General features: G+C 41.1%; 2 protein-coding genes across 4 annotated transcripts in view; one reads left to right on the top strand and one right to left on the bottom strand.

The window, feature by feature from the left end:
- Positions 1 to 23,717, top strand: part of TRAPPC3L (trafficking protein particle complex subunit 3L) — a 34,466-nt gene extending 10,749 nt beyond the window's left edge. Inside the window, exons 1-5 of one of the 3 annotated variants that reach the window (XM_075498607.1) lie at positions 1,192 to 1,563; positions 4,725 to 4,822; positions 7,756 to 7,855; positions 21,553 to 21,738; positions 22,813 to 23,717. In XM_075498607.1, the coding sequence (XP_075354722.1) occupies positions 1,522 to 1,563; positions 4,725 to 4,822; positions 7,756 to 7,855; positions 21,553 to 21,738; positions 22,813 to 22,932 (546 nt within the window). In that variant the 5' untranslated portion in view covers positions 1,192 to 1,521 and the 3' untranslated portion in view covers positions 22,933 to 23,717. Of the gene's footprint in view, positions 1 to 1,191; positions 1,564 to 4,724; positions 4,823 to 7,755; positions 7,856 to 21,552; positions 21,739 to 22,812 lie in introns of those variants that run through there. The other 2 variants (XM_075498606.1, XM_075498608.1) reach the window with 2 other exon arrangements.
- CALHM5 (calcium homeostasis modulator family member 5) lies at positions 15,052 to 21,064 on the bottom strand. The gene is made up of 2 exons (XM_075498605.1): positions 20,256 to 21,064; positions 15,052 to 16,875 (listed from the first exon to the last, which is right to left on the bottom strand). The coding sequence occupies exons 1-2, from the start codon at positions 20,793 to 20,795 to the stop codon at positions 16,486 to 16,488; spliced, it is 930 nt and encodes a 309-aa protein (XP_075354720.1). The 5' UTR covers positions 20,796 to 21,064; the 3' UTR covers positions 15,052 to 16,485.

Raw genomic sequence — 23,717 nt, 5'->3', positions numbered from 1 at the left:
GGAATATGGGATGTCTCTTGCAATGAGAGACATATTAGGTGCTTGTCGCCAGTTGGAGACAATCTGAGAAACAAACCCATCTCAGACTCAATTTAGAAATGCAAGTAACTATCTAGAGAATTGTAATGCCTAGCTTTTATAATTTATTTAAATTTAGATATGGGAAGTACCTACAATAGTTTCATTTACAAGATGGAGTTGGATTTTACAGGGCCAGAAAAGTGCCTAGAAAAAAACGGAAGAGGCTTATTATATTGTAAAGTTGTCAACACCAGCTCGTTCTGTGTAAAATGAATGCTGTTAGGATGACTGTGTTTTCCACAGAAAAAGCTGAAAATCATTTTATCTGTCCTATTTTTTGTTGTTGAATTGTGTCATAACTTTAAACTACCATTTTTTAAAGTAAATTAATCCTTCTTATGCCCAATGAATCACATCTGCTGCTTTCTGTGTATCTGGAGTAGTAAATACCTGTAATTTTACTCTAGCACTGAATCTATTAATTAATTGAAATGTAATAACAGCATGGCATTCAGATGAGGCCATGTATTTTTACTTCCTTTCCTGAGAGGACTGAGTGGGAATATATGTATAGATAAGTCCTATAAGGAAAGACAGCTACCTGATTCTTTTCTAAATTCACTAGTGACCATAGTCTAAATTTAATTTCAAATCTAAACTAACAGAATAGGCCAAATTTAACTCAGAGGAAAACAGAAAAAGTAAGCTGAACCTTCCTGGATGTTCATAGCAGGGATGTTTACAAATAGGGGTTATAATAGGTTAGGAATGAAATAAGATCCCCTAGAAACATCATTAATGAAAGTGCCATTTGCACAAGCTGGCAGCTGTAGCAGGTACACAGTTTATTCCCCTGGGAGTTTGGGTGTTCTAGATCTGTCCTGCCAGCTTTGCAGAAACATGGTGGTAGTCGTGCCTTGTAACCCATACTGCTCCTGCCTAGGCAGACGTTGACTCACCAGACTAAAGCAGTCAGAGCTGACAGAGGACTATAGCTCCTTTAAGTTGAGAATGATCAATTTTTAATTACCTCGTGCAGCAGTATTTTGCAATTGTGTTTTTACTCTTCAGAGAGGGAGCTTTGCTTAACTCTCCAAACACCAAAACCTGACACAAATAACAGAATGAATTTGCTGTCCCTAAAAACTTAAGACCTGTGAATCTCTTGGGGCTGCCTGGTTTGACTTCCCATGGCTGTTTGCTGTGTATTTGATTACAAATCAGTCTTATGGATGGAGCAGTTGTTTATGCTGCGTACAAGGACAGATCTGTTGCCAGTCAAATTCCTCCCAAAGGGCTCGGTACACGTAGAGAATAGGAGGAGCATCAGCAGCATTACAGATTGCAGCAAACACATCTCATGCAAAAGGCGGAAGAGCAGAAGGAAGAAAACTTTAGAGAAGGGGAAGAGAAAATACAGTAATTGAGAGAAAACTATGCTGCCTGAGGAAGAAAAGACATAAACTGACAATCAAGTACATCAGGTGTTACACGAGCAACATGTCTCGGCCACCAGGAAGAAAGCAGGAGAACCACAAAATAGTAAGACATTTTTGTAATGTGCGATTAAAATTGTGCATGGAGTAAGAATAAGCTATTATTGTATTGATGTGTTTTATACAGTCGTATTTCCGAATAGCTTGAAAGTATGGAAAGGATGGGGATGAGTCTGCCAGTATGAGAGCAGAGGCGCTAGCAGCATTTATGGCTACAGTGGGACCCCCTTGTGAGCTGCCAACAAGCTGTCGGCTATTAAGCAGTGACATAAAAAAGCCTGCCCATAGGACTTGGAGTCTGTTTGACTGAGCAGTAATACCGAGATTTTTTGCTCTAGGAGCCTTCATATCTCTCCAGCTACCTTGACTATGACATGAAATGATTTTCAGACAGTCCTGCCCTCAATATGAATCCTTGAGGCCAAAATTCTGTCTCGTTTTGGAGAAAAGAAGCTGTGCCAGCCACATCTCTACCCCATGAACAGTTACAGGAAGAGATGGTTCATCTGGGACCACAGTGTACCTGGTACCCACTGGGTGCCTCCTACATAGCAGACCACATCTTCTTTTGGGGGTGATGTTGCATGAGCAGGGGTCCTTCTTCATCCTCCTAATGTTGTGATTTTTCTATGCACAGGGAGTGCACCATCACAGGATCTCAACATCTGGCTTTAAGGCCAAAATCTGATTCTTGGGGAAACAATGGTAAAACTGTAACCATTGTCTTTGAATGTTGGCTTTGACCCTTGATCACATAGCACAGAATGCTATCAAATAGAAGTTATATAGACCAAAACTTCCTTCTTTTTCTGCATTTCATGTTAATATTCTCCTAAAGCTCCAGCAGTTGTTTTAAATATACTGCATGCAAGATTTTCCCAAGAGGCCCTCTTAGACTGCACAGTCATGAAAAGCAGTATTTTGTGCCATTAAAGACACCAGTTATTCTCCTTCCTGTTCTCTGGCAGTGGTATGTCTAAATACGAAAAATTCAGATAGCAAGTTTCCTCAGAATCTGTGGTTGAAAATTTCTAACTGTTTAGGAATATTTTACCACAGGTCCGAAAAACCAAAGTGCTGTAATGTGGAAATAAGGCCACAGAGGTTTAAAAACACCAATAATAGTATTGTGTCTTGAAGAGAATATGTTTGCATCTAAAAGTATAATTATGACACACGTATCTATGTATACATATGTATAACAAGCTGAGGAGAGAGGAAGTTGCTAGTAAGGAAACGAGAACATAGGCAACTGTAGAGGACTGATAACAAAAACAAAGTGACTCGCTCACTGGGCACTTAACTGCATGTTTTTACTTTATCCCTGGTGCTGAGATTCTGAACAGGCTTAGGAAAGATAGGCACAAAGTTTCTGAGACTGGGATCTGTTCAGAAGCAGAGATCTAAGTGCTTAGAGAGGTTTATGGTCAAAGATAGAAATGCCAGGTAGGTTTATGTGCCTCTGTGGTTAGATAGTCATTAAATGAAACACGGAGAGAAGGAGATCTGTGTTCTGTGTTTGGACAGTTCAATTCCACACAAATCTTTCTTCAGGAACTTAGAGCCTTAGGGTTCTCTGGATGGTGAATGGTGATTTTTGATAGGAGTTGGGGCAGTGGAGAAGTTCCAGAAGGCTTTAAGACAACGTTGTGTCAATTTCTGAAAAGGGGATTGAGGTCTCCACTGAAAAAGAAATAGAAGAATATAATATAATATAGTGAAAGTTAATATATATAAGTTTATGGACAAAAAATACTCCAATGGATTGCAAGAGTGGCTGATAAATGCAATTATGTTGGTATAGTATGCTTAAGTTTCTCTAAGGTATTTGTCTTAATACAACACAGACTTTTTGCTGAGACTAGAACAATACAGAACCTATATGACATCCATTTACTCCATTAAAAACTTGTTAATGAGAATTTGGCAGTGTGCGATATTATTGTAAACAGGAGTTATCACCAAGGCGAGTTTAGGAAATGGTTCCATACTACTTAAGATTTTGAACAGTGACTTGTTAAAATGGGAACATTGATTAAACTCCCAGCTTTTGATGCAAAGGGAGCAGGAAGAGGTCTTTCCCCCAAGCCATTCTTCCTTTCCTTGTGTGATTTGTTCTATTATTTCCAGTGGTATTCACTACTATTTTTCCACAGGCTATAAACAAAAAGCACCTCTAGTCTGCCCACAGGCCTGTAGCACTACCTTTAATTAATTCTTGTCCAAGAAGTTTAGTGAGAGTCAACCTAGTCTCTCGCCTAAAGGCCAGCTGCTACTCCTGCTAAATACAGTCAATTCTGCAGTGCCATGGAGGTGATCTGGCAGGGCAGGGAGGAAAGAAAACTTTCTTCCAGATTGGGGCACAGCTGAAGATCCCTGACTAGTGCTTGTGTCAGGATCTGTGCAGAGCTATGCCTTTGACCTCTTCAGTTGCTCTCCATTGCAGGCGGCTGTAATCCTCACCCATCCCCTTCATCTTGCTCATGCAGTGGAGCCAAACCAACCACATCTTCTGTACTAAGATACAGAAATAACGTCACAACGAGATTGTCCAGGCATTTGGACAGCTAGTATTGACAGTGATTCAAGTTACTTGTAAAGACTGATAAAGAAGGGGAAATGTCAGTGGGACTGATTCTTTTCTGCTCTGCTTGTGGTTATTCTTTAGACTTGTGCTGCATTATACTATTTTTTCATTATTCTGAGCTAATTTTTTTATCTACTTTTTATTTTTTTGCGAAAGCAGCTGATGATCTGAATCAGATCAACCATACCTTTGTGAAGGAACTGGAATTTCAGTGTATACACTGTTGTTCCTATTGTAAAAGGACTAATAGCTCATTGCCTCTATTATTCTTCCTGCAACTAAATGCTTGTCATTAATCTTGGATGGCGTTTGACAGCATTTATCAATCCAACGTACACATGTGTGGTTATAGGATGCAAGAATGCACCTGATGAAAGTAGCTGTATCCCAAGAAATGGTATTTCTGACAAGCAAAATCCCTGTACAGAGACTCAAGTGATGATCAATTCAGGTTCTGTCACACTTGAAATGTGGATTTCAGTGATTACACGTCCATGGACAAAAGTTTCTTTACTAACGTAAATGTTATTTTTGCTTGCTTTTAATACAGTAGCAGCTCAAAAGCGTGGAAAAGTTTGATTCTAGTTTGCTTCATTTTCGATTTCCACCTTTTCTGGCAGAGCAGAGAGCTTTTTGTACTCACGTATGGGGCTTTGGTAGCCCAGCTGTGCAAGGACTATGAAAAAGATGAAGATGTCAACACCTGTTTAGATAGAATGTAAGTACTGCTTTAAATGTTCAGCTTTATTGATAATGCTATTTGTCCACCTATATGTTACCTTTCAGCTTTATGTCTGTTATCTTAACAAGTTCCAGCACTCTGTCTAGGATTACAGAGATCAGGGGGATAAGGTTCAATATTCTGTCAACAGTAATAACACTAATTTGTGAATTAAGATCAACAACTAGCTTTTGAATTCTCAGAATAAAAGTGTCAGGATTGTTTTGATAGCTTACGCTTGTTCCTTGTTGATCCTTTGTTATGCTAATTAAACTATAAACTTCTAAAGTTTATGCTAAGTTTATGCTTAAACTTCTAAGTTTATGTTATAAACTTCTAAATTTCATCTCCTATATCCATGTATTCAATTTCAACTTCCGTGTTAACTCTCCTCTTCTATTTCTTCGTACCCATGTTATTTCAAACTAGACAAGCTTTTTGTGTCTCACAGGTATTTTCTAGTTAACGTGCATGTCTGTGTTCACTGTCGATGTGGCCTTCCCATGGCTCCCCCTCATCTAGCTACATGGTGGGTTTGTGACTTGGCCAGCTAAGAAATATCACAATTCCAGGTTGCAGGGATTTGGCTTAGGTGACTCAGTCAATAGGCAGCCTCCTTGTGCAGTCCGTCGCCTTCCCCGAGGGTGTAATTCAGGTCTCTGGCTTGGGCGCTCTGAATTGTCCCTTGTGGGCTGGCTCTCTTCCCCCCTCCCTGGGTTAGGGGCAGACGGGCCTCTGACCTTTAAAAGACCATACAGCAATGAGTGAGATAGCACAAATGGTCAATGAGGAACTGATTTTTACATGGATAACCTCTTTGGAAAATGAAGATCCTATGTTTATAGGATCCTGTCATCCTGGCTGAGATTCCGAGGCATTATCACAGTAAAAATAATGGTATCACAGAAAATCAGCAAGAAACAACTTTTGAGCTGGTCAACAAGACGGTGTACTAAGATCTTTGGCAGAAGAGTAAGGCTTGTGTTTTCAGGCAAAATGGACATGCAAAATGGATTTACAACAATCACAGTGCACAGAATACCTGACCACTTTGCTGTTAATCAGAAAGTTTGCAAACAAGCTATAGCTCACACTCTACGGAAGTGAGTAAAAAAAATCATTGATTGGAAGAAAGAAATTTATTCACAAACTAAGAAGGGACAACATCCCTCAGATATTTATTTTGTTTCACCTCTCATTCAGCTCTGATGAAAATCATACATTTAAAAAATACACAGGCTTCTTTATGATGCTATGGTAGAAATTACTAAAGGGTAGTTTTGGAAGGTATGGAGACATATTTTGCTCCTTGTGTTTTTATTATTATAGCTGTTTCTGTAAAATCTTTTTGGTTTTGTCTTGATAAAGACTTGATAAAATAATGACAGGTTTCATTAAAGCAATATGGCCATCTTTGCTTTTGTGAAGATGAAAACAGCCCAGCTTCAGAAGAAACCTTATAGATTAGCAGACCTGTGACAGTTGGGGACTGTATTCTTAGTGCGCTCTCTCTCTATATGTACATATGTAATCCGTAGTAAGAAGGGTGTTTTTCACTGTACAGTTGCCAAATAGCTGCTTGTCAATTTATTATTCATTTGACTTTGCAAATCTAAGGCCTAAAAGTTGAAAAGGATCTAAGTAGTCTTGTACATCACCAATACATACCTTGCTAACTGCTGATGACATTTACCAACGTTATTGATATTGATACTTAGGCGATAAATAAATATTTCATTGTTTTCTGATGCATGACATACTGCAATTTTAAACTTCACGCTGCCAAAACCACTTTTTGGTCTTGTCATCGCATTAGACATCTGATCACTTCTTGGCTTCCTGTCAAAGACGTGGTACAAAATCAGTAAGAAACTCCATCGAGTTCAGGCTGCTTCACTGAGGGTGTAGGGCCTCTGACAAACAGGCAGAGACTGCCAACATCCACATACATGGAAAGGAAAAATTCCCTAAAAACATTTCTGAGTTGAGTTCACATTCTTTCATAACATTTGTGTCAATCTCTTTCCCCTTTTCAAAAAATGCTTGGAGGCATAGCTATTTTGCACGCTGTGTAGTTGCTGACCTTTGTTACTGTGTGAGAGCTAGGAACGAATATTTGTTTTATAAAAAATTCCATTAACTTCCATCCTTCTTTATTTCATTTCTCTGAAATTGTAGTGTTTTAAATACAAAATGAAGGTGGTGGTGTACTGAAACTGCATATTAACTAGCAACTTCTGGATTCTTTCTGCAACTAGGAGATGAAGGGGGAGAACGTGTTAGAAAAAAGACAAAGAGGAAAATGTGGAGGGAGAGAGAAGAGATCAGGTGTGAGTCCATTTCCTATGGGCTTTCCTGGCACCCAAACGCTGCAGTGAGGGTGCCCAGCATTTGCTGAACTCCGTGCCAGCCCAGAAGTGAATGCTGTGACCTGAAGGGGCAGCTGCTCTGTTCTCCTTGACAGAGACACTGTGAGATGAACTCTGGGCATCACAGAGGAATGCAGAAAATCCTGTGCTATGTTACCCTATCCTATTTTTAGTGACAAAGCAGTATTAATCAGATGTATTATTTGTATACTATTTATATATTCTACTCATCTATCTAACATCTAATATTTATTCATATATGTAAATATAAATGTATGTATAGATAATGTATATATAAACAACATTCATATCATCCTTGCCAGAAATATCGTGCTTAAAGGAGTATGATTCCTTAAATGAGTACATGAACAGCAATTCCACTGTACTGCAAAATGCAGTAGAAAGAAGAATCTAGACCAGCAAAATCTGTTGTCCCTCAAAGCCATTCATTTAGGAACATGCAGCTGTTTTGCTGAGAAAGAACAAGAGAAAGATTAGGGAGATGGTAGGTGGAAAGAAGGCCCCCATTTTGAATGTTAACTTTCTTTATTTTCTCCTTAGGGGATACGGCATTGGCATAAGGCTGATTGACGATTTTTTAGCTCGTTCAGCTGTGAAAAAGTGCCGCAGTTATTCTGAAACGGCAGACATGATTGCACAGGTAAATAAAATTTACATTCTCTAGAGCTTCATCAGCTTCAATGGGCTTAGCTTTGCCCTCCTCCTCTATCACTTTGCTCCAGAACAGTTACCTACATTTTCTGCTATATCATGATTGTCTTATCAAAAACCACCCATCTCCGCAATCACAGCCATGCTTCTATTGGGTGAAGTACAGCCTTTTCCTTATCTACAACTTCATATCAACTAGTGGCTCACAAAGGTTGGCCTTGAGAGGAGACATCAGTTTCTACCTCTGTAGCATAGTGCTACATCAGGCTGGGAAAAAAACAACATTCAACAGAACACAAAACATGTGATATTTAGTGAGATAAGAATTTTGCGGATGGTCTTGATAAACCCACAGTGGTAAGTTAACCACAAAGAGTCATCAGAACCACAGAATTGGTTCACATGGGTATTAGTTTTATATCAGAGCTGAGGACAGAGAACACAAAATGGGATACCACCTGTGAGAGGCTGCCAACCCCTGACCTAAACTGACTTTAAAGTCAGTCGCTAAACTGAAATTAAATTTCTTCTGTTCCTAGTAGCCCATGAGGCGTTTTGTCATTAGAAGAATTTAAAAGTTTCTTTTTGTTTGCTGCAGCTTAAGCTGATTTCTTCTACTCTTGCCAGAGAATGCAGCAAACAACAAAAAATTATCCAGTTTTAACAAACTTCAAATCATATATTCCCTCGCTTTTTCTCTTTTTCTAGGAGCATAAGCCTTAACCATCTCATACACATCTTAAACTTTGATATTCTTACTCCTGCCATCTGAATCACCTCAGCATCTCCATAATTATCTTAGATGTTTTTTAACCTTAAAGTGGTAATATTAGGAATAAGCTGCAGCATTTTCTGCAAAAGGAAAACTCAGTGGTAGCAGAGAAGAACTGCAGGAAAAGAAAATGAGAGGAACATTTTCCTCACTACCCAAAAATCTAATAATAAAATCAAAAAGATAAAATCAGAGTGGGTACTTTCGCCTTCTTTGATGGAAATTCCCCTTTTATTGAGTAATCTTTCACACTACTGTCAGACAAGAAAGATCTAGGAGGAAATTTAGTGGCAATACACAGGTTTCTAAAGATGTATTTTTGCCCCCATGGGCAAGTCAGGTTTCCTGGGGAAGCTCAAAGAGAAATCCATAGGACATCCAGGCACTTTAGACTGCTGAGTCACTGTAAAAGAGGTGGTAGTTCATAGATATTGAGTTAGCTCAGACTAATACCTGCTCAGGTCATGGTGAATGATCCCTTTTATCCTTTATGATTTTCAGCTATGAAGTGTTGCCAATGGCCTCTCCCAATGGCAAAAATTAACCACACTTTATAACAAAGAACTGTTTGCTAGGTAGTCGTTTGTTTTAAGAGGAGAGATCAGGGCATCACTTAATTGAACTGCGATTCATTTCCATTGGCTCATTTTAGGAGACAAAAATATGCCTGACATACTTTTTGATTGCTTGAGAATTACCAGCAGCATCAGCTAAATGTGAGCGTTATGTTTAACCGCTGACTGCAGAACTGGGAAACAGCAGGCTTTCTATACAGTGAACTAAGGCACCAGTATATGCTGGTTATACCGGAGTATCTTAGTTCAAAGTGTACGTGGATGTTATCAGGTGATGTGTGATCCTGCTCACGTTACCCATGTCAGAAATACCTACGTTACATCTGACTGAACTGGAGGGACAGAAGTTATGTTACCATTCCAAAATGCTTGTTATAGAGGAACGGATGGCTGTCACAGAAATAAAGGACCTCTTTGCATTTGCTGTTGCTGGTAGGACTATGAAGTGCACATGTGCACAACACACGCATACACCATGATCTGCCAAAGTTTACAGCAGAAGCAGGTGACACAACTAAAAGCCAGCTAGATCCCATTAGCTCATAAAAGAGTGGAAACTAAATTTCTTCCTGAAGTAAAGTGTATTTTGGAGTCTCAAATCAGGATGATGTATAACAAAGCTCCTCCACTGGAGGACCTGAGCCAGGGTAGAGGATCCATTGGTGACAGTGATGGCAGTGGAATGAAAACCATGAGACAAGCAGCATTTCAATCACTATTAAAATGCACTGTCTTGTTAAGAGAATGAGACCAGGCTGCAAAATCACGTTTTTGTTCACTCTTACGTTCTTCTTCAGGTGGTACTTGTACTTTATTTTCCCTGGATTTTCACGTATATGCCATATCTCTGGTTTTCTGGGTCTTATTCCTCATGGTTCCCTTATTTACAAATGCTTTAGTACAGTTGAACCATCATTCTTAAGTACAGGGGATTCAACAACAAATTATAGTGAGAAATTAATCATCAAAGTAAGGAAGAAGATTGCAGATTGTACTTCAAAAGACACTTATTGAGAGAAATAAAATTACATGGAAAGATTGGAACAGACTTTAAAGCACACAGGCTCTTGAAAAGACTATATTTAGCAAACTAAAAGAGGAGTTCCGTAGTAGGAGCATAACCTTTCTGAGGCAAAATGTGATATGAAAAGCATTTTCACATTTCTTTGGCAAAACATTTTTTAAATAGTCTTCAAGCACATTTGTCTGAGGCACATACCAACAAAACATATGTAAAATGACCCAGCAAGTAACTGCAAATACGCTGTTAAAGTTATTGGTTCAGAATTACACAGTTGTTTACATAATCTCTTTAACTCTTCAGCAGTAATGTTCTCAGCCAGGAGAAAGTGCTTAAATACTTAACTGCACTAACTCTTCTGAGGTAGAAATCTGTTTGAGGATGAGTGTGTAGCGTAAAACCAGTTAAAAATTAAAGTAATTAAGGCAGTTAAGCAGTTCAAGTAGTGAGAGCCAAACGTCCTGTAAACATAGCAGTTATCCTGCAGTCCTTTGGAAAGCAAAGGAGAAGTCTGTAAGATCAGGCTGTCGGTGTTCCCTGTGGAAATGGAAAGAGATGAAGCAAAGGAAAAAACATAAAATGAGGAGTACAAAGCCAGCTTGCCATATTAAGAAATAAATACCGGAGGAAAGGTGCACCTAAGGCAGAGACTGGGGGCTTAAAACTTCAACCACTGGTTCAGACTGCAAAGCCTGGGATTTACTGCTAGCTTATACTGGACTGGAGAAGGGCCAACAAGTTTTGATGATGAGCCAAAGCAAGTCCTTCTACACCGAGTTCCCATGGTGCTCACTTGACTTCTCCTGTTGGTGCTGTGACTTTGCGTGGTTAGAGTCGGGACTGAATACAAAAAGATAAAACAGGCCATGTAAAAGTAGGCTTTTACATGTAGGCTGCCAAATTGGGATAAGAAAATGGAAACCAATTGAGGAATGGTATTAAGAACAAAGCTCAGTTGAAGAAGTAATGTCCAAGACTGGATTCAGAATTTGGATCTCAATATAACTGAGGATTACTTTTGAAAAGAGGGTGATAATTTTCCTCTATAATCCTCCAACATCAAACTGTTACTTCAATTCCTCCTCACAAGACCTTGACATCATTGATCTGATCGAAAGAGATGTAAAAAATAAACAGCTTCTGGTTTTGTGTCTAATCCTAGAGGAGTGTTGCCTTCTATAGCACAATGTCACCGTGCCCCAGGAGGTGTCTGTGTGTGCTACAGGTGGGAGCAGCCGGGCCGTACCCTCTGGTCCACAGTGAGCTAGTGCTGGCTCACAGGCTCCAGAGTTGTGTTAATACAGTGCTGTGCCTAAGGATATATCCCTTGCTGGAAAGCAGTGGCTGGAGAGATGGGCTTTATTGTGGAAGCTCAGTACCCCACGAATGCAGCAAACATACATCTGTGCAGCTGCTTGTGGAGAGGCCCTTGGGGACCACCAGGGCTGGGGTAATCCAACCATGTCACCCCCAAGCCCAGAGCTGTAGGACTAGAGATGTGATTCCCCTTCCCGTGGGAGGCCCTGCCACACAAGGTCCCTATATATTGACATATGGCCAGTTTGAAAGTCTGACAGAAGGTGGCAGAATTTATGAAGCTGGTAAATGTTTCTCGGATCTCAACAGTGAGAGGGAAGTGCATACAGCAGGTTGCTGTGCTAAGTGGTAGACAGTAAACTGAAAAATGAAGCGCTGCACTGTAAAGAGTAAAGAAAAGTTTGTGAGTACATGGAATCAGGAACAGATGGCAAGACCTTTAAAGCATCTTGCTCTTCCCAAACACTGACTGTGGAAAAGTACTAAGAATGAAAAGTATGCTAGCAAAAATATCATTTTGGCTGCCTTTCCCCTTCTAAGCAGATTAATTCTGGTCCTTCATTAATCTTCTTATTATGTCATCTGAAATTATGGTTTCAATTTTTTTAACAGTCTATATTATCACTTACTTCGCAACATTACTTACACATACAACGTTTGGTAGTGAAAAGTCCCCAGTAGTATAAAAGGGATGGATAAGTTAGTGGCCTCCTAAATAGTTCAGTAACACTAGACTACATTTGAACACCATCAAAATGTTAATGAATTTAGAGAGGTGGGATGCTGGTTGAGACTTTGAAAAAGGGCAGTGGTACATTTTTAATTCTGACTGCATGGATTTGTTGTTTGACATTGAGCAATATATAATCCCACAGAGTTGCAAGTAACATTTTCAAAAGAGAGATTTTGCTTTATATGGGTGTCACTTTGATGGTCAGCCTGTGTACATGGCTAAATAGATATTCTTTTATCTTCCATTTCATATAGATAGAAATGAGACAGATTTATGGGTGCAGCTTTCAAAACTGCTCATTCGTTTTACTTCCCTGTCTTTTGGAGTCACAAAGAAAGATTGAAAAGACCCTTGTTTTACCCTCTGAGAAGTTGTGTATGGTAGTTTTAAAGGAACTTCTGTCCAGTCACAGCCTGGTTTTAAAAAAAATGTTCATATCTATTCATTGAATTACTTATCTATGTACTTAAATTATTTTTTCTGCTGAGACTTTTTTACAATTTTCACTTCATAGCTTTGAATTTTGCCTTAATTTGGTGCTCCATTGCAAACTAGCTACTGGTTTTGCATAGTTTCCATGCAAGTTCTCTTTTACACAGGAAATTTTAACAATAGAATTTGGACAGTTTCATCATACTGTAATGCAAAGTACAGCTGAAATGAAATTGAAAGCATATGAGGACCTAGCACGGTTAACTAGTTTTTGTTCTTGTAACAAAGACTTGAAGCTTAACAGAGCAGCAAATGTGTAGCGGAAGAAGAGTTAAGAGAATTTAAATGAGAAAAGTGGCTTCTCACAGAGGAGAAGAGATAGTAAACCAAGGGACAAAGCACAGAGAATTGAACAGAAGTTTCCTGTTTATTTGTGCACTCATATTTTGATGGACATCACAGTTAATACAAAATCTAAAGTTTCCAAGAGAAAACGTTGATTCTGCTGTTTGAGGGTTTTTTTCCACTTTGTTTTGGCTAGTGTTGACAATAGTCTTCGCCTCTTTCTGAGCTGCCATGGTAGCTGCTGAACGTTAATTCAGGGACAATGTTGATACAAAACAGCTGTTGCGATAGCTGCTTGAGGGACAGGGTTAAATTTGCCAAAACCAGATTCCTGTTGAAAACATAGGGTCAAATTGGCTTTTATTTTTGTCTGTTTTTATAGAAGTATTCCAGCATCCACATGGCAATTGCATTAAGTCACAGGCACTTTGGTAAGACAACACAGTTAGAGTAACGCAGCCCTGGGAATGAGGGTCAGCAAGAGACGCAGGCTCCTACGAGGCACGTGCTGCAGCACTAAGTGTTCAGCAGCTGCTCTTGGAGGTGGAGACCCTCTCAACATGAGTTACCCTTGAACATGAAGCAGGCTAAGGGTGAGGAGAGCAGAGGGAGAGGAGAAAGCACCTTGGTTTTGCCCCTCCACAATAAAGGAGAAGGCTGGGCTGGGAAACACTCCTGTTTCAGATGGTCCTGGCTACTCAGATGCAGAGCTTTGAGCTTTCTCCTGAGGAAAAAGAGGGTGCCAAAAACCCAAAGGGGGATCCCTCTGTCCTCCCACCTTTCCCTCTGCCAGCTATGCTTTTGCCTCTGTGTCCCACCTCTTATATCACAGTGGAGACCCCATCCTTACATCAACCCACCTGTTTCCCATATTCCTTGACCAGCTCATTAGCCTACTGTCCTAGTTTTGGCTGGGATAGAGTTAATTTTCTTCCTAGTAGCTGGCAGAGTGCTGTGTTTTGGGTTTAGTATGAGAATAATGTTGATAACACACTGACGTTTTAGTTGTTGTTAAGCAGTGCTTATACTAAATCAAGGACTTTTCAGCTTCCTATGCTCTGCCAGGTGCACAAGAAGCTGGGAGGGGACACAGCCAGGACAGCTGACCCCAACTGGCCAAAGGGCTATTCCATACCATATGGCGTCATGCTCAGTGTATAAACTGGGGGAGTTGGCCACGGGGCAGCGATCGCTGCTTGGGGGCTGGCTGGGCATCGGTCAGTGGGTGGTGACCAATTGCATTGTGCATCACTTGTTTTGTACATTCTTTTATCATTATTGTTGTTGTTGTTGTTATTATTATTTCATTTTCTCTTCCTTTGCTGTTCTATTAAACTATCTTTATCTCAACTGACGGGTTTTACTTTTTTTTTTCTGATTCTCTCCCCCAGTCCACTGGGGGAGGTGGGGGTGAGTGAGCGGCTGTGTGGTGCTTAGTTGCCGACTGGGGTTAAACCACGACACCTACTTAGTGTCCTTCCCTTTGCATCCCTACTTGCTTTGGTTTTCTGTGGCACCAGTGAGGAAGGAGGTGGAAGGACGGTTTTGGGAAGGGAAGTTTGGCCCAGGCAGTGGGGACATCCTGTTAGGTGGTGTCTCCTCTCCCCATGCATGTAGGGAGGAGCTGAGATGGGGCTGGGCAGTAGATGTTGGGGCATCTCTCATAAAGAAAGAGAAAAGCAGACAAATGGGAAGGGACGTGTGCCCTGGAATTGGATAGTTGCTATGCCAGAAGAGGAGCCCAGGGAGAAACATGCATATGTGCCAGACATGGTGTCAGACATGCCTGCTGTTGTGACTTGCATTTTGGCAGTGTTGCCTCTGTGCATTCAGCTGCAGCAGGTACATTTAGGCATATAACATGTTCTAAGTCTGCTGCAAAGTGGGTCAGCTGGGATAAAAAATGTTAAAACATTTGCTCAAAGACCACAAGTTCTTCAAAACACACAGAGAAAATTCTAAGCAGACAGTGCAATTAGCTCTTGGATTTTATTTTAAAAAAGAGTAGTAGTCTGTAAATGCAGATAGATGTTTTTTTTCTGCTGAAGCAGCGCAGTGAGTATGAGAACAGCTGGGCAGAGTACCCTGGTTTGTTGATAAGAGCCTGATTCAAGCAGAGCAAAAATATGATTCTCTGCAGACTCAAGGAGACTGGCAGTAAAATGCTGCATAAAAGCCTGCCCAGTCACCCCAGGGAAAGAAACTTGCAGAAACTTTGTTATCCTTTTATACAGTATTTGCAAAGACTCCGGACACCCCGTGTGAGCGCCACGTGGTGAATTCCAAGTGGGTGAGGTAAAGTGTAGGGCTCTGGGGTGAAACTCATTTGTCAGAAGCACTGATCGTGCAGTCACCTCACCTGCGTTGCCTGCCGGTTCCTCTTGCTCCAGACACTAAGTTTCCTAAGATATTCAGAAAAATGAAAATCAGCCTGCTGCAAAAATATTTTCTTGTCTTAAAATGTGGAATTTCCTTCCAGGCCCTCTGTCATACACTGGCTGCAGGCCCAGTACAAACAATATTACCTAGCTCTACAGGCTGCACCCAGTGCCCGAAACCTACTCGAAACAGGAGCTTTATAGCCGTACAAAGAGAAATTCTCAGTGGGAGAAGATAATACCAAGTACTCTATGGAGGCAAAATATCAGTGATGCATTTTCATTATAGTAACAAAGCACTAAAAACAACTGATTATGTTTCAAAATAGCATGTCATTTTTTAACAAAAACACAAAAATGCCGAACCATTTGGTAATTTCAAGTTCTCGGTAGCCTACACGTTGGCTGTAAGATTTGTCTAAAGAATTGCCTGGCACTTCGCCGTCAGTGGAGGTCACTGCCCCATGTCCCAGGCAGATGTCTCAGGGACTAGAAGACCAAGGCTGATGGATGTGACCATCTGTGGCATTCTAGGTGCAACAGGAGTCCAAAGACACTGAGATGCCTTGAGCGACCACTGGTGCCTCAGAACAATGCTGTACCTGCAAAGGACCTGGAAGCAAAACCTTTACTTTCTGTGGGCTGTCAGAAAGCCACACACATCTTCCATTATTATATTCACGCCTTTTAAATGGTGTTACTTTATGATAGTCTCTTGATTTACATAGGACGAGCATACTGTAGCGCCTTTTACATAGGATATTGTTAAAACCCTTTTGTAGAAGTTATTATTAATCTCTTTTTGCTGCCAGCTCTTGATCCGGAGCCAGTGACATCAGTAGGGCATGAACCCTAGGTGCCATTGAGGACTGCAGCCTTTTCACTGATGTAGGGAAATAATTTCATTCCGTCCTTTTGGAGCAAGTTTGTAACTGGGAGGGAATGTGATGAAGAAGAAAGAGGCCATTGTGAAAAAATATAGAGATGAAACCAGCTAGAAGTATGCTGTATTAGCAAGATATAAAGAAGCTGAAAATATGTTTGATCTATGGTATTTCCCTTCTGTCTACAATGTCCAGCATGGTCTCTCTTTCCTCATTGATTTCTTTCTGGCCTTCTTCAACTAGCCTGTGAATTGTGCTATAATGCTGTTTGCTACCGCTGAAAGAGTAGAGCTGGGAAGCATCTTCCCACGCCTGAAAAGCTGGCAGGGGAATTGCTTCTGGTTCCTTGTTCTCAAAAAAGCACTTCAGGTTTCGCTCGCTCAGCTTGGTGGCATACAGCTGGAAAATCTGCTCCAGTTGCTCCTTCTCCTTCTCTGTGTACACCCTCCAGAACATCAGCTGGAGGTGGCTGACTTTCGACTGGCAGCTGGCACAGCAAGTGGCTAGCAGGGAGAGAAGAGCTGTGGTAACGATCACACACCAGCCTAAAATCTGGGAAAACAAAAGAAATGAGTTTCAGGTTAAAAAGGCCCAAGTGAAAATGCTACTTAAATCAAGAGTGTCTGACAGAGCGACCAGACTTTGTATGGGGGGCCTGCCGCTCCTCTTGGGACTCTCCTGCGGGCGTCTCGTCCCAGTTTGCATTCGGTGCCTGGCATTAGTGTTAATGGGGTGTCCATATGGGGACCAAAGGGAAGCAGAAGACATCAGGATTGAGGCTTCTCGATAGTGTTCACTTTGATGTCTCTTTCTCAGGCAGGCAAAAGCTGGTTGATTTTTACAGTGGAAGGTAAAGCGCTTAAGAAAAGTTGGTTTATGCTAGAGTCTGGCTGCCTCCCCATCCCATTTTATAACAAAGGGAACTCAGATAACAACAGCTGAAGAGATGTGTCCAGCGCAACGGCAATGGCAGGGTCAGGGACAGATGATCTCGAATCAGACCTCAACTACAAGACTGTGTATGAAGAAAAATCTAAGAGAGGTCTAAATGATCAATCAAATAATGTTATGGCTGAATAGAGCTATACAGAAGATGGAGCGGACCTGAGAGTAGGAGTAGTGTCCAGGTAATTTAGGGAGGGTATTGATGAGAGTTTCTTGCAAAACTATAACCATCTGGCAGGTAGTGTGTTGGAATTGCTCACTGAATTCTGTCACACAAAGGGAAAAGTGCATAGGGAGAATAAAATATCACAATCACTAGATGGTAAATGGTTTTCTATCTCCTGAAAGAGTTAAATAAAATTACCCAGCAAGAATTAGCATTAAGACACAATTCTGAATTGTGACAAACTACAAAACCAAAAAGGGTAAGTAACTTTTGTCCCAGATCAATCAATCCCTCCTGGTGGGATGGGGGGGAGAATCTGAAAAGCAAAAATAAGAAAACTCGTGGGCTGAGATAAGAACAGTTTAATAATTGAAATAAAATATTATTATAATAAAAGTGATAATAATAATAATAACATTGTAATGAAAAGGCAAATAACAAGAGAGGGAGAGAGAAAGGAACAAAACCTAGGGAAAAAACAAAAAAACCCCAGTGATACAACTGCTCACCACCCACCGACCGATGCCCACCCAGTCCCTGAGCAGCGATCGCTGCCTCCCGGCCAACTCCCCCAATTTCTATACTGAGCATGACGCCATATGGTATGGAATAGCCCTTTGGGCGGTTTGGGTCAGCTGTCCCAGCTGTGCCCCCTCCCAGCTTCTTGTGCACCTGGCAGAGCATGGGAAGCTGAAAAGTCCTTGACCAGTCTAAACACCTCTTAGCAACAACTAAAACATCAGTGTGTTATCAATATTATTCTCATACTAAAATCCAAAGCACAGCACTATACCAGCTACTAGGAAGAAAATTAACTCTATCCCAGCCAAAACCAGGGCAATCAATCTTTTAAACTGTGACCATTTTTAGACGTGTTGTTTTCAGACTTCTTTTTAATTAAAAAAACCCAACAACTGCATTAATTAGCTAACAGGAATAGAAAAGATGGTCTTAAATTTAAAACGTGTTCACCGATTCTTTTATCAGGAGATTCACTGAAGTCTGCGCTATTCTTGTGAACTTTTTTTGACTTTGATGAATCAGCCCTTTGTAGTGGAAAATCATTTTTATGTCAAAACGGGTTTTAAATTGCCTTCTTGCCCAATCCTGTGAGAATGCTGGGAGGAGAGGGCATGAGAAAGAAGAAATAGCGTGTGTGTTGGCAGGGCTGTGTTGGTACTGGAATAGAGCCCAATTCATCTACACGCTGATTAGAAATAGTTGCTCTATTTTCAGAGAACTTTGTTTTTGCTAAGATATGCTTTTCCAGCATCACTCAACTTTTTTTGTAGCAACTTCAGAGTTTGACAAAATTTGGTTAAGAACATTTTAAAATAAAGAGCTACTTCCAGGATTAGAGCAAGGGCTGAGGGTGGGAAAATGTGCTTGAAATTCTTATTGTGGGATGTTCTCCTCTAAGGAGGGCAGAGGTGCGAACACAATTTTTTTCATGCCTAGCGCCACTGGCCTAGCCAATAGTTTTACCCACCTACTCCACTGCAATGTGTAACATTTGCAAAAAAATTATTTGTTTTCAAACAGTGGAACAAATTCCCGTGTGGAACAAATCTTCTAGGTGTCAGAGACCCATATGAACTGGAACTGATTTCCCATGCTTTAATGGTGATGATATGGAGAACTGCAACCTTTCTCATGTGAATTCTTGCACTGATTTTAAAAAAATAACCACCAGTAGAAATCTGTATTTAGCTGAGGCAATATAGAAAGTTTCCTCAGGGAAATGTATGAAACAGAGAAACTTGACAAGCAGTTATTCTTAGGGACTGGTATGGAAGAATAGCTTCGTTTTCTTTTATTTTTCCAGTCACTTTGTACTGACCAATGATTCCTATGGCTACTTGAGAAACTGCTCTTTTTAGCAGCTTTTCACTTTCTTGCAGCTGGGGGTATAACCCATGTATTCTCATCTATAAACTGAGTCACTGTGGGTCTTTCACTGTTTCCTATACATACAACTTGAAGTCTTAAGCACTGTTTGTTATTTCCTTCTAAAACTCTCAAATAAATCGCTTTGTCTGCAGTGCAGGCTTTGTCTGCATTCCAGTCCTATTTGCATGAGGACTTGAAAATAAAACCAGCTCTTGGGGAGGAAATGGTTCCAGATGGATACAATTGTCTGACAAAAACTTACTGGCTCCACAGATTGTTTTTCCTTCCTGCTGACAGTCATCTTACCATCATTTTCTGTAGCCTTTTTTCTTTTTTTTTCCCCCTTTGTTTTGATTTTTTTGTCTCTGAATTTATTTACATTACAGGGCAGTGAGCAGAACTGTATCACACAAATATGGTAAGATGTAATACTATCTCAGCTCTCCATGTTCTGCTTGTTTTATTTTAGTGTTTCTTCCTTCCTGCAAGCAGGACAGAAACATGCTCTTATCTGGCATCATGAACATGAGGAACACAAAGAGAAACATATTATGCAAGCAGCCACAAATCTGTCACAAATCTTATTTTCCAGTATTTTTCTCCTATTAGTGACCCAAGATTTCATTACAGTTATCATGATGGTATAAAATAGGAGAGTGTGGTATGGATTTTAGAGCAATCTTCATTCAGGAAGAAAGCTTTAGGTTATCTGGTCTTTTGATGCTGCCGTCAGTGCGGCCCCCCAGGAAGCATGGCACAGCTCAAACTGAACTAGAAGATGGATTGATTGTATTTTGCAAGGCTGCATCATGCCAAAACTTTCTTTATGTGAAACCGATGGTTTTATCTTAGCATCTGACATCAGGATCTTCCACAGATAAATCACAGCGGCAGTACAAACTGCATAATGTTCTTTATTTATTTTTCTTACCTGGGACTGTGCTTGAAGAGTTCGTTTCAGTTCGTCACTCTCTGAAAAGGGCATGGAGCTTTTGTCACAGGCTACCTTGTGTAGCTCTTCGAAGCACTTTGCAGATTTGCTGTGGCAAACTGCATGTAAGTAGGCAGGATTTTTCAAGCCACTCATGGCACATTCGTAAAAAGTCCCGTTGAGCAAAGCCACAGAAAGCCACATCACTGGGGCTACCAGAGCGTTTAAAGTGATTTGTCCGAAGACGTAGAAGAAATGGCAGATATTCCCTCTGGGGAATATTTTTCTGGGATTCACCCAGCAGCCAGTAAAGAGTTTCCAGGTCTTGCTGTTCAAGAAATATCCGATAACTAGCAAAACAAAAGCTGGGGAGAAGAGAAATACCAAACCGTACCTGAAGTTTTCATTGCTGCAGGGGCATCTGAAAGCAACAAGAGAAAACACACGTTCACCTCCCATTGTCAGCAGCGCCATAAAACTGTAACCTATAGCGGTTTTCTGGTTCATAAAGAATTTCAGGATTGTTTGGAAACCATCCATGTTTGATACTCACTAAAGAGGTAAAAATCAAGACACTTTTATCTTCGCTTGTAGCAGGCTGTAGTGGTGTAGCAGGGGAGAGCTCTCCAGAGGAAGAACAGCCTGCTGCTAGCCTGCCTGCGTACGCGCTGCCTAGATAACGCCGTGATGTCACTGTCTGGAGAAACGCGCTCACAGGGGACCCCTCCACTAGCAGAGCAGATGTTGCACATTTACAGTAACATTCAGCAGCAGCAGAAGGAAAGCGAGCAATGCTCTATATAATCAAATAAGTTTGCAGTCTTGGCAGTCTTATTCTTGGTGGGTTGTTGGTTTTTTTTTTGTGACTGCAGATGGAGATCAGAGTAAAAGCACATACTCACCAATTGCGGGAGTTCTTGAGCTGTGAGTATCAAAGTTGCCGTCAAAGTAGCGAAGGAGCTAATGTAGATGCTAATGGTCCCAAGGGAGCGTGACGTGACTGAAAGCAGACGAGTGATAACAGTAAAACCACTTTGTATGGGGTTGTAAATGTAGGAACATCAAAGACAGAATAAGCAGCCTTCTGCTGTACTTCCCTGGAGTATCACATAGCTCCAGATTTGTGTCTCTTGCTCAAGCTGATCACAGGAGAGACAAATCTAGTTTGATTTCCAACCTGTCTGGCCCTTCCCCCTATTTCCCTGGGTAAAGCTGGTCTGTAGGATGCTGCATCCTAAAGTTTCACCTCTGGTTTGCACACAACAGATTCAAGCAGCAGAGTTTCATCCTTTTGCAGGTTGCTTTCAAGATGTACCTTGGAGTCACCCCTAGTGTGAGCTGCAGTAGTGCCACAGGAAATGAATTCTCCTTAATCCTGGACAAAAACCCACTAGTGGACTTTGTGGAGGAGCTGCCAGCAGAACGAGCATCACTTTGCTACTGTAACCTCCTCTGCGGAGTGATTCGAGGTGCCTTGGAAATGGTAAGGAAATGCACAAACGTTTTCTCCATTCTTTGTTAATATGCAGAGGCACAGGAAAGCAAAACCACTTGCTCAGATAAATGAAGGAAATTTAGTAGTGTTTAATCTCTCTCTCAGATTAAATGTCTCTATCTAAATAAAAGGGGGCCAGACTGATCCTGGATCCCGAGGCAGAGAAGCACACGTGTTGGCTCACCTCCACCTCCACGCTGTCCCTGCTTGGCTCTTCAGTGGCTGACTCGGGTGCAAAAGCCCAGCAGGACCGGGGAGGCAGCTAACACCTAATGTGGAGAGCCGGGGGGGCATGCTGGACGACTCCGCTGCTCCTTGAGCCGGTCTCATTTTCCTGCATAGGGGTAACCAGTAATAGCCATCCCTGATTCTTTCCAAATACATGAAGGTAAATTATATTCTCAGGTTACCGCAGCGCCTGCTGAAAGGCAGAACAAAGTGTGGATGAGTATAACGTTAAAACCAAAGCATCAGAAGTGTATCAGATGGCATTCCAGATTTTGTTCTTAGATTTAAGACTTTTACAAAAGAATAAACAAAGGACATCATTTGAAAGTCACTGAGTGGTACAGCTTCTGTGCCGTTTTCTGGAAGATTTTTGGGCTTTTGGGCTGCTTTATGTTTCTGTCAATATCTAATTTGTCATATATCTTACTTTTCAAGCAAACAAAAGCTGTACAAGTACTATGTACGTACATCAGTCTCAGAATTACAGTATCCGATATAAGACTAATTAACAAAAGTATTATATCATAACTGTTAGTACGTGACCAGGAAATTTTGTGATCACACAATCATCAAGTACACAATTTAGGTTCTTGGAAGAAAGCAAAGCACTGGAATGAAGGGTAATGCATTATACAAATTCCAGTGTATATAAACTTCCTTTTTATTAACTTAGTTAGGAAAGATATTTTAAAACTATCTCGAAATCTGTTTCTTACAAAACCTGAGAAAGGGGGTGTCCTTGTGGTAAGAGAGAGAGAAAAAGCTTGTTATACTGGAGGAGGGAGAAAAACTGGGCATTTCTTTGCTTAACTGATCAGACCTGATTCTTTCTAGGTTCACTTAGCAGCAGAAGTTACCTTCCTCCAGGACAGGCTGAAGGGCGATGCTGTGACAGAAATAGGAATTACGTTTTTAAGGAAGGCTGAAGACAGAAAGCACAAAAGAAATAAATGAAAGAAATATTGGGAGAAACCCTTGCTGAGGGATATTTTGCGCCTTTTCTTTCGGAAGAAGACACGCAGGGTAAAAATGGCTTCACTCGGCCAGCTGCACCAGTCATGCATTTGAAAGGTGAAGAGAGCCAGGCAGGAAACAGGAGGGGCAGAGCAGGGGGAGAGCAATGTTAATCGTCATGGCACAGATATCAGTATAAAAGACCAAAATGGCCTGCCCTTCCTTCTCACATAACCATGGCCTTGAGCTCAATGAAAGTTTGGTCTCAGTATTCAGTGCATGCTGGATGCAAAATATTCATTTGGACACCAACTGTTTTCAGCTAAACACGACCACCTTTCCCCGTTTTGTTTGTTGGTAATGTTTCAAAGCATGGTTGCTAAGAGGTGCTTTATTCCCTGGCTGTTTGTGGTTAGGAGTAATGAATTCATCTGCTGTGACTGCTGTATGCCGTGTCTCGCTGTCAGGTGCCTGTTTTCATGCATGATAGTTTGCCGTTCGTTGTCCTCCACAGCGGACATCCTGCTCCCTTTGAAACCAGAGAGGGATGCAGCTTCAGTGATGGCAGGAGCCGGTTCAGTTCGTTACTGCTCTCTCAGGCCCCACACGCAGTTTTGCTGTCGTGCCTGTTCAGCCCCGTGCATACGGCAGGCTGCAGCACTCCGATGACTGCAGCAATGCTTGTGTTGCTTCAAGCTATGGGCCTTTTCATGTCCGTCTTCTCTTCAAGAGCACTGATCTTATGACCAAACTGAACAAAGCATGGCCTATTTAATGTGTTGTCA

Source organism: Mycteria americana, chromosome 3 (assembly GCF_035582795.1).
Source record: "Mycteria americana isolate JAX WOST 10 ecotype Jacksonville Zoo and Gardens chromosome 3, USCA_MyAme_1.0, whole genome shotgun sequence".
NCBI classification, from domain to species: domain Eukaryota; kingdom Metazoa; phylum Chordata; class Aves; order Ciconiiformes; family Ciconiidae; genus Mycteria; species Mycteria americana.
The sequence above is the reverse complement of the archived record's forward strand: the minus strand, read 5'-3'. Positions and strand labels throughout refer to the sequence as shown.

Excerpts from the sequence above, each read along its gene's own strand:
- CALHM5 (XM_075498605.1), bottom strand. The coding sequence starts at position 20,795 with ATGGATGGTTTCCAAACAATCCTGAAATTCTTTATGAACCAGAAAACC. Across the intron at positions 16,876-20,255 it reads CTCTTCAAGCACAGTCCCAG|ATTTTAGGCTGGTGTGTGAT; the intron begins GTAAGAAAAATA and ends TTGTTTTCCCAG.